The sequence below is a fragment of the Monodelphis domestica genome, chromosome 5 (genome assembly GCF_027887165.1).
Source record: "Monodelphis domestica isolate mMonDom1 chromosome 5, mMonDom1.pri, whole genome shotgun sequence".
Lineage (NCBI taxonomy): Eukaryota > Metazoa > Chordata > Mammalia > Didelphimorphia > Didelphidae > Monodelphis > Monodelphis domestica.
In genome coordinates, this window is record NC_077231.1 from 227,376,052 (window position 1) to 227,387,393 (window position 11,342).

An 11,342-nucleotide genomic window follows, 5' to 3' on the forward strand; every position below is an offset into this window, starting at 1 on the left:
TACCTCTTCCACAAAGAACACATAAAGAAGATGGCAAATAAACTCATTTATTTAAGCTGACAAGAAATAGAAATCAGAAAAAAAGTATACATATGAGAGTATCTCTTATACAAGTAGCTTGACGGAACTCTCCCTTTGGGAGCAAGAGAGAGAGTCTCAGATCTCACCCAATTGGAAATTCTCTAAAGGGTCTCTGTAAAAAAGCTGGGGACATGGACATGATAGAAGGTGTCAGTTTCTCTATATGTCAGCTTCTTCCATCTTTCTTTCCCTTTGGGAACCTGAAAAGAATCTGGAATCCCATGTCTTCTTCCTTTGAAACTAGAAATCTGAAGACAAATTATTTCTTTTTCCAAGCTCTCACCAATTCTACCCTTTATGCAGGTGTGGAGCATGGAATAATCACTCTCTATCAAAGAAGAGTCTTATGCAAATGATCTTTGAGTAACAGGTCACACTAATATAGGACATAATCAATAAAAAAGTGGAATTAAAATTTCTACCTATGTCAGGATGTTTCTTCCAGAAGGTGATCTTTTTTCCATCCACATATCTGATGTATCGAGTGAGTCTTCTCCATGATCTGCTTGGCCCAAGACAGCCATATTGTAATGATTTTCTGCATCCATAGAACCATTCTTAAGTTGAAGAAGAAAAATGTCCTCTATGATAAAGGTATTTCTTCATTACTATTGCATTAGATCTATCCCTTTGCTCATTTTCCTGTGTCCTGAAAATAACCACACATCTCTTCTTTCTTGTCTCCCTGCACTTTCAAGTTATTCCTTCCTTGGTCTGTTCTTTGATACTTGTTTCCTTTTCAAATGATTGTTGCTTTGCCAGTTGTCAGTTCATGTATGTCCAGACTCTTTCCAACTTAACCTATATGACTCCAACTCACAACCTTATTTTGTCCCTTAGCTTGCTTCCTCAAAACTCATTTCAATTTCTTATCCTCTATTTACAATTTGTCCCTAGCCACACTCTGGCATTATTATTAACCAATATATACATCTAGCTGACTGTCCCCAAGAATATTTTCACCCTATGTCCTGACTTATGAGTCATCAGTAGCAGCAAGAACCAACTGGATAATGAAAAAAAGGAACTCTTTCAATGTATTATTTTCTTTATTCGCATGAATAACTTTTCCTTCCTCTGGAGAGCTTTCATCTTATTGGTATAAATTTCAGGATTCCCACTGGCAGGATAATCTTGACCTTCACTCCTCTGGACTAGTTTATCCACCATTTCCAAAAGCTCATTAACCTGCTTTTCCCTGACCAGGCCACTTTCTTTGTTGTTAAAACCACAAAATCTTTTTTCACACTGTTTAATTAGCCTTTGAAGAGATTTATTTTTTGCATTTTTGATGTAATTGTCCAAAGTCTCAGTCCCTAGATCTTCAATCCTGGTGAAGAGCACAATCATGTACTTAGTGACTGTTGGTCCAAATATGGCTTCCAGTTCCCTGACGGACTTCTCATCTTCTTCAGTAAATCGGCCCAGCTGAACAACAAGAATGAAAACTTTGGCTCCTGGAGACAAACAAAGGTTCCGAAATACATCTTCTTCTGGTTTTAAAAGAATATCTTCACTCTCCAGGGAAAAGTTAAAGGAGGGCGTATCAACAACTACAACATTTTTCCCTTTCCAGGTTCTGTGCTTGCTCTGAAAGGTCTTAGTGATTGGTTTTGTTGAAAGTTTGGCCACAAAATGCTTTTCTCCAATAATGGTATTCCCTGTAGAGCTCTTTCCAGTCCCACTTTTCCCTACAAGGATGAGGCTCACCATATCTGTGGGAAGAAACATATGAAGAAAGATTTACAATCATGTCCTCATTGTAAATGCCGCTGACCTTGTGTTCTCTCTTTCTCATGTGCTACATTGCTGGATTTCACCTCTTTCCTCTTGATCCAGTTTATGTATCTCCTCTAATCTCTTTCTCCTCCTTCTCTGGCCAAAGATATACTCTCCTATTTCCAATTTAATAGGGATACTTGCTGATGAGCAACTTGTCCTGGGAGTATGTATACCTGCTGGCAAGCCTGTATCTCAGTCTCTGAAGCTTGGAAAGTCATTGTATCTAGCAGGAAGGAAAGAGAATGAGTTTCTCCCCTGAGACCTTTTGCATGCACTCTCATTTGTGGCTCACTCCCCCTCCCCCCCCCCCCCCCCCCCGTTTCCTACCAACCAGTAAACAGACAGGAAATACCCCAGACTATAGCTGCACATGCTCTAAAATGGAGAGCTGGATCCCTTCATTCCATATTACACATTTCCAGAAATGGGCTCCCCAAATGTGCACACTTCAATGTCTGGGCTCTCATTGGTCATTTCTCTATCTGACAGGCAATAGGAAAGTTCATTTCATTCTGTGTAATTCAAGAAAGAGAATGCTTGAGTTAATTCAGTATTCCTGTGCCCTATCTAATGCAGTAATGCAGTCAGGCAAAGAAGCATTATGGAGGAGTTTCAAAGGAACAATTGATACACTGGCATATTATATTAGGGTTTTGAGGCATTACAGTGGGGTTTGGTTATAATCTATTAATTATATTACTGCAAAATATTTTGTTGAAGTAACCTGAAGTTTGTCTTCTGGTGGGGTAACCTATAGACATGGCAATAAGGTGGCACAGTGGATAGGGTATTGGGTCTGGAGTCAAGAAGACTCATTTCCCTGATTTCAAATCTGACCTCAGATAATATGTTGTTTGACCCTGGACAAGTCATCTGATCCTGTTTGCCTCAGTTTCCTGATCTGTAAAATGATCTGGAGAGGGGACAAACCACTTCAGTACTTTTGCCAAGAAAACTCCAAATAGGGTCACAAAGAGTCAGACATGAATGACTAAAACAATCAAATCACAAGAGTGGACAAATAGCACCAGCCTAAGCTCATGGAACCTGCTCACTCAACACTTCAGATCCTAAAGAAAGTCCAGCTAGACTTTCATAAATGTTCCTGCTGATCCTGCCAGTGAAGGGAGTAGGGCTTGTTATCACTATAAAGACTCTGTACATCTGCCGTCCCTCTCAGATATCCTTGAATTTTTTCTACATTCTTGTTTGATTCTTTGTGAAGGTCTCTTAGCTGTGCTAGGAACTCCCAAAGATTCTATGAGGGGGTGATTGAGGTTCAAAATCCCACTGTCCTCCTGAGCTTCAGTACTCTAGGGAGTATACTCAATAGCCTAAATATCCCCCTCTTTTAAAACATGGAAACTGAGGCCTCCAAAAGGGAAGTGATTTGCTCAATTTCCCAACTTCATTTCATGACAAAGCCAACATGTTCCAGTTATCACAACTTGTATGTTAGCGTCAGTTCTATTTTACTACGTTAATATCTTGGAATCCCCCAAAGGTGATATTCCAGGGAAATGACATTAGAAACTCCAACAAATCTGGGAAAGGATTTTATCCTGTTCAAAAATTGAATCCAGTTATCAGACAACCAAGGTGTTGAAAAGAGCAATGAATTTGGAGTTGAGAGACCTGAGTGCTTAGCCTCACTCTACTACCGATTGTCTATATGTCTGAGTAGAGCTTTTACCATGTTTTTGCTTCAGTTTCTGCATGTGACTTAAAGGAAACAAATATGGTAGTAACTTTCCAATCTCCATGAAATCCTTTTGAAGGTCACTGAAATTATAGCTGTGCAGAAGGAATGCCATATAGTGGGAAAGGCACTGATGTTGGAGCAGAGGATGCTGCTACTTGTGACTGTGTGTCCTTGGTCAAGGCAGCTAATCTCTCTAGTGATCAGTTAGTTGCTCATCATTAAAGTGAAGAGTTACAATGGACCCATGTGAATCTTAAAAATTTTCAACTCTACCTTGGAACATTATCTTAAGGTTAAGGTCTTCCCCCATTTAAACAATGGAGGTACTTGATCAGGAATGTATTGGGAACTTTAAAATTACTCCATCCATACTTAGGCAAACTTTAGGGGAAGATAAAGTTGTAAACTCCTTACTGAACAATGAGAAAAAGTCACCAACCCATACTTATAGTGAGACCAAGCCCTTAAGTTAGGTCTATTTTTAGATCTAATACAAAAGGGTGCTAAGTACCTATGAAGGTCAAATTAATCACTAAAAGGTCAAGCAAACAAAAGGCAAGTTTAACAAAAGAGGTGTGAAGCTTTTAGTCTACCCAGAGAAGGTGATTAACAAAAGAACATGTGAATTAAGAATGGAAAATATCTACTGTGATTGGTAGATGTGAAAACTTAGGGGAGATGACATAGGAGAAAATTCTCTTTAAAAGGAGCGGTCTGAACCAGTTGAAGGGAGTTCAGAATAGTTGAGCTCAGGAGCTGAACTGGAGGTTCTCTCTGAACACTATAGAGTTTTGACTGGAAAGATCTTGTGGTGAGTGATTAAAGACTGACTTAGTTTCTCTCTTAAAGCCTTTTCCTATTTCCTCTTACTCTGTCTCTTTCCCTTTCCTTAATTCCTTCATTTGTATTAATTAAAATCTCCATAAAACCCAGCTGACTTGGGTATTTCATTTTTGGGAATTTTTCCCATGGCGACCACTTATTTTTGATTTAAACCCATATTTTCACGGTCACAGTCTATGGCAACCACTCTTTTGTCTGTAACACCCATTTTATTTTTTAAATCCTATGATAAATTCTTTTTGGAGTTAAAAGATAAATTTGTGAGAGACTATTAGGATCACAATAATTCTTGAGCTCAGGCTCTTACCTTCTATTCCAGAGCACCTGGTACTTTTGGTAACAACTGCCTCAGTATCTCTGGTATTTTCTTGCTTTCCTCCATTCATACTAAGTTTAGCGTAGCACTGGCCACCCTTCTTCCTCATCAGCAGTTCTATCTGTTCTAGAAGACCCTGAACCTGAATATGTTGTTCTTCTTCACCTATTCTGTTGTTGAAAGCATAGAACCGACCCTCACAGTTCTGAACTAGCTCCTGGAGGCATGCATTATCAGTTTCTTCAACATATTCCAGAAGTGAGGCATTTTCAAGATCTTCCTTCCTTGTGAACAGAAGTAACATGTGCTTTGTGGCTTCAGCTCCAAAGATCTCCTGAATGCCCTTCACTGTCCTTTCATCTTCCACTGTGTGATGGCCAAGAGGGGTCACCAAGAGGAGGATGTGGGGGCCAGGGGAACAGAGGGTAATACAGCTCCTGACCTCTTTTCCCTTGTCTTCAGTAGAGAATCTTGTAGAGAAAAGATCAGGGGTATCAATGACCACAACCTCCCTCTTTCTCACAATTCCACTTTCTTTCTTGCAGGTTTTAGTCACCAGAGAGTCACTGAATTTGGACTCAAACACTTGCTTTCCCAGAATGCTGTTTCCTGTTGCACTCTTCCCTGCACCATGTTTCCCAAGAAGGAGAATCCTTAGTTCTGAGGATCTAGAGTCCAGTTCTGGTTCCCTCCTCTGCAATTGACTCTTGTCAGCTGGACCTGTTGGGGAAAAAAGGGACCCAATGATAGCCATTCCTCCTCTCTTCCACTAAGTTATCAATGTAAGAAGGGAGTATATGCAACTTTCTTACAGTTCAATACCACTCATAAGGCATTCATCAAGCAATCTATTAGATATGACCAAATCTGAGCTAGGCACTGTGATGGGTAAAAAAAGAAGACACTTAAAAAATTAACATCATAAAGGTAGAGCAAGAGTCCTACCTCATTGAATGAAGTCATTCAAGTAAAAAAAACAAACACCTATTAAAACTAGTGTGCAGAGTCTTGTGCCATATACTTTGAGAGATAGCATTTAACTAAAAGAATTCTTTGGGGTAGCTAAGTGGCTCAGTGGATAGAGTGCCAGGCCTACTAGAGATGGAAGATTCTGGGTTCAAATCTGGCCTCAGACACTTCCTAGCTGTGTGACCCTGGACAGTCACTTAACCCTCATTGTCACTCTTCCCCTTCTTGTGCCTTGAAACACATAAACACACAATATTGATTCTAAGATGGAAGGTAAATATTTTTTTAAAAAGAATTCTCCTATTTACATGGCATCTGTAGTCTCATAAGACAGGAATCTAAATAACTAATGATGAATTTAAGGTATCATTGCATGATCCTTTCTCCATTCTTCTAATGGGGCATTAGAAACTCCAACAATTCTGGGAAAGGATTTTATCCTGTTCAAAAATTGAATCCAGTTATCAGACAAGCAAGGTGTTGAAAAGAGCAATGAATTTGGAGTTGAGAGACCTGAGTGCTTAACCTCACTCTACTACCGATTGTCTATATGTCTGAGTAGAGCTTTTACCATGTTTTTGCTTCAGTTTCTGCATCTGACTTAAAGGAAACAAATATGGTAGTAACTTTCCAATCTCCATGAAATCCTTTTGAAGGTCACTGAAATTATAGCTGTGCAGAAGGAATGTCACTGAATGACATGAGGAATGGCTAGATGCCTTCCCTCATGTCCCTTTCCCCTCTGACTATACCATACTACCCAAGACACTGAGGGTTGTGTCACTATATAGCCAAAAGAATTCCTTGGACCAGCAAACATCACTTTTGGTGCACATGTAAGGTCTGATCAGATTCTCATCTCTGTGGTTTCCATCATTTTTACTGATGGGTGAAGGTGTGAAGAGATTTTTCAGTGATAGCATGATTCTTCACCAATTTCTACTTGAACTTTTGAAATATCTTCAGTTCTTGAACTTCTCTGACTTCGATTAGATGGTGAATGTGTCTACCTTCTTAGAGACAGTGTTCAGATACAGCTGAGATATTCTATCATCCACATATTTGACAAAGCTGTACTGAAATTTGTACTTGTCCAGTGAAGCATCATCTAGCCAATCTAATAGCAGAAAGTAGTCATCCCTCATGTCCTCCAGTATCTTCCCAAGTAAAATGGTATCATACAGATAAATTTAAATCTCCAAATAGTTCATGTCACCAACCTATTTTTCTATAAATAATTGGAAAGTGGCAGAGAGCCCAGAAATCCCTTGGAATATTATGAGATTTCCAGTTGATTTAAATGAACTTTACTTTCTGTGGCCTCCTATTTTTTTGCTGGTTTTCTCTTTAATCACTATAGAAATTATTATGGGTTTTGTGAATTTGTTTTTTTATATACTTCCTTTACCCCACCCACCCTATCCCTCATTTTCAGCTCCCTTTGCCATGTTGTTTCCACCTATTAGAAAACAAATAAGAATATCTTTTTGCTTATATTTTTATTCCTAGTAGTTAGCACTGGGCTTAATATATAGTAAATGCTTAATAAATGCTCATTTCATTTATTCCTTTCTTCTCTAATAATAGTCTTAACTAGTTTCTGGGTTGATTCTCTGGAATTCTCTAAGTAAAGCATTATGTAACTGGGAATTTTGTAAAAGTTTTCTCTTTTGATCATTATATCTTTAATCTTGTTCTGCATTATCACTATATCAAGAATTTCTAAAATGAGAAGATGGGAACATCCTAATTTGCTCCATACTTCTTGGGACAGCTTCAATGTTTTCCCATTACAATTAAAGTTAGCTCTTGATTAAGAGAGATGTTTTTGATTATATTAAAGCGGCATCAGTGACAGGAGAACCATATTAATTCCTTCACTCCTCTCCTGCCTCTGCTTCTAACCCTCTGGACTGGACTCTTCCTCCAGGTTTCAGTAGCATTTTCATCCTGGAAGATACCTCTACTCCTGTGATCTCTCTATTAGTGAGTTCCTTCATTTTGAAGAAGGGCCCAGGTCATCAGTGCTTATTCCTTTACTCTTCTCCTAGCTCTTCATCTGACTCCCTGGACTTCTTTATCCACCATTCCTCCACACAGGTACTCTTCCCCATCCCCTTGAATCTCAGCTTCCTTTTATGCATTATCTTTCTTTATTAGAATATAAGCTCCTGGAGGTCAGGGAAAACTTTTCTTTCTGTTTATATTTGTATTTCCAGTGCCCATCAGTGGGCCTGGCTCATAGTAAAGGCTTAATACGTGCTTGTTGACTTGCTGACTTATATTTTTGTCATTTAAATTGATCTTTCTCTATCCTTGTCTTTCTTTCTGTCTTTCTTTTAGTCTGTCTTGCTTACCAAATAAGAAGATGCTTTATTCATTTAGTTGGTATTGTCAAGTTCTTAGCTCTATAAATTTGACAATTTTATTTCTAGTTTTACCTATGCCTTCTTGATCTGTGTTACTCCTGTTTTTTCTTTCTTTGTTTGTTTCTTTCCTCCTTCCCTCCTTTCTTTCTTTTTTCCTTCCTTCCTTCCCTCCCTCCCTCCCTCCTTTCTTTCTTTCTTTCTTTCTTTCTTTCTTTCTTTCTTTCTTTCTTTCTTTCTTTCTTTCTTTCTTTCTTTCTTTCTTTCTTTCTTTCTTTCTTTCTTTCTTTCTTTCTTTCTTTCTTTCTTTCTTTCTTTCTTTCTTTCTTTCTTTCTTTCTTTCTTTCTTTCTTTCTTTCTTTCTTTCTTTCTTTCTTTCTTTCTTTCTTTCTTTCTCCCTTACTTTCTATCTTAGAATCACTACTATTGTAATAAAGGATGAAAGGTTTGCAAAAACTAAGAGATGCAAACCTTAGAGAATGATTAACAGGAGCATGTGACTAAGGGTCACATGGGAGCCTGAGCCTTGGGATCTGGGAAAATTCTATTGCCCAAAGGTACTTCTTCTCTGAGTCTGCTCTCCTGGAAGGACCTAAGACTTGAAGAGAATTTCTCCTGTGACCCACAGAGGAAAGAGGTTTTCTGGATCTGGCTGCTGGCAGTATCAGTAAGGAGATCTCTGTTCCTACTTGGACATCTACCAACTGAAGAAAAGATCCTGACCCTATTTGACTGGACTCCTGGTGTGAGACTTGGATATTGGAAAGTTAATACTTAGCTTAGTAATGTAGTTTAGATAATTAATAGATATTATCTTTTAAATTAAGTATAAGTTTACTCCTAAACCCATTTTCCTTCCTACCCTTCTCAAACAATAAATTTGAAAATTTATTTATATGTCCCTCTTGTTCTTTCCTCACCCCAAATCCTACCACAACACTGTATTGGTTTTAAAGCAGAAGAGTAGTAAGGGCTAGGCAATGGGGGTTAAGTGACTTGCCCAGGATCACAAAGCTAGGAAGTATCTGAGGCCACAGTTGAACCCAGAACCTCCTGCCTGGCTCTCAAAGCACTGAGCCTCCTAGCTGCCCCACTTCCCACTCCATCCCTCCCCCCTCAAACGTTTGTTTTCTAGCTTCTAAATTCAACAAAGTTGGTTAGTCCTTTTTCTACTTTGTTAATGTATATTTTGAATATTATTATTTTTCCTCCAAGGATTGATGAATACAAACAATACTGTTACTCTCTTTAACATAGTTATTTTTTCAATGATTTCTACTTTAGCTCCATTATTTAAGGTATCCTTATTTAGTCTTACTTAGTACTTACTTTAGATACGTTTATTTTTCACATCTGTTCTGAACAAAATATTATATTATTACATTATGGGACTTAAAGAATATCTTTAATATTTAATATTTCTGCATTTAAACCAATATGATAAAATAACAATACTATCTGATTTAGTTTACATATTCATTGTAATACCAATCAAGCTACCAAAGTATTACTTTGTAGAGTTGGAAAAAATTTATTTGTGGGTACATTTATTTATTATTGATCTTTGCCCTACTACATGACAATTTTTGTAAACGGATCAAATTGCTCAAAAATGTGTATATTCTTTAATATATCTAATCAAAGGATATCCTAACTATTACATACATACTCTTTCCAAAATTCTTTTTAGATGTGTTTTGCTTTCTGCTTATCATTCTTTTAAATTTCTCTTGCTCTGGGAAAAGCACATCAGAGTCTCTTAAATAACTATTATTATCTCTTTTTTTGTACTTAAATTACCTTTTCATTGCATAAAAATAAGCATTTGATAAATGATTTTTCATTTATTATATTAAAGAGGGAAATAAAGAAATATGTACTTATTAAATGCTTACTATATGCAATGTCCTGTCCTAAGCTTTTTGTAAAAATTACCTCTCACAACACCTCTGAGAGATAGGTGCTATTATTATTCCAATTGTATAGTTTAGGAGGATGAGGCAGAGAGCAGTTAACTAAGGTCACATAGCTAGGAAGGATCAGGCTAGATTTGCACTAAGGTCTTCCTGGCTGTAGGTCTAGCACTCTATTCATTGCACTTCCTAGCTGCTGTTACAGAAATATGAACTATGATTTTGTTATTGTGCTTTGGGGAGATTAAATTATCTGGGTAGATGGTCCCCCTTTCTACTTTTTCTTTGCTGAATAGATATTCTAACACAGACAAAGGGAACAGAACAGGACTCAAAACATAGTCTTACCAGGTAAGCTGGATTCCTTTGGCTGAGTTTTAATTTCAGTTGCACATGTCTGAAAAATAAGGATGAAGCATCCCATGTGAATCACCAAATTTATCTTGCTCCAAACAATGAAAATTCCAAAAAAATTTTAATTACAAGATCAATATCTGAGGCTTCTGAAGTGCATACTACTGTTCCAGAAGTTAAAAATAGAAGCAATATATACCCATAGTATTTCTCTCCCCAAATGTTTAAGAGCCTAGAAAGGGGATTCTTAATCTTTTATTGTGTGTGCCATAAATGCCTCTGGCAATTTGGTGAAGCCTACAGATCACTTCTCAGAATAATGTTTTTAAATGTATAAAATAAAATGTGTAGGATCACAGAGGAGCCCAAGTGTATTGAAAAACAGTTATTGAAATATTTCTTAAAGTTCACAGATCCCAGGGTAAAAATTCCTGGCCTAGAACAAGGTCAACTAGTCTTGCACAGAAAGAAAATCCGTCTTGGATTCTATCTGCTACTCTTACTATTGGCTCCACTGGCAAAAAAAGAGAGCCTGTATGAGGTAGTTCCAAACACTTCCATTCCTGTAAGTTTTTGGTTGTAGCTATTTCTTCCTTCATTTTCATATACTATGAAGGGCTCTGAAATGTGGCAGGAATACCCAATGATTCCACATGCAATGGCTGTTATTCTTATCACTATCCTTCACAGCTTCTGTTCTACAGTAGTTTACTTTTGCCTAAGCATCATTCAATCTGACTCTTTCATTTTACATTTAATTACAAAAAGGATATTCCTGGCCAGTTGTCTGTTTCTATTCAGTAATAAGGAGAAAGAGTAGCTCTTTCCCACAGTTCCATCTTCTTTCCACCTCTCTGGTCATGTGTCCCATCCAATGGCACAGGTCTCTTGGGATTAATACCAAACATTCTATGGCTCTTAAAGAACTGGCGCTCTCTCTCTCTCTCTCTCTCTCTCTCTCTCTCTCTCTCTCTCTCTCTTTCTCTCCTGTGTTTCCCTCACCCCCATTTTGGTGG

At 37.8% G+C, this 11,342-nt stretch overlaps 1 protein-coding gene across 1 annotated transcript; it reads right to left on the bottom strand.

The window, feature by feature from the left end:
* Nucleotides 1-10,467, bottom strand: GIMAP8 (GTPase, IMAP family member 8). The gene is made up of 3 exons (XM_056799892.1): nt 10,321-10,467; nt 4,716-5,444; nt 1-1,796 (listed from the first exon to the last, which is right to left on the bottom strand). The coding sequence occupies exons 1-3, from the start codon at nt 10,394-10,396 to the stop codon at nt 1,114-1,116; spliced, it is 1,488 nt and encodes a 495-aa protein (XP_056655870.1). The 5' UTR covers nt 10,397-10,467; the 3' UTR covers nt 1-1,113.
* Nucleotides 10,468-11,342: the final 875 nt, after the last annotated feature.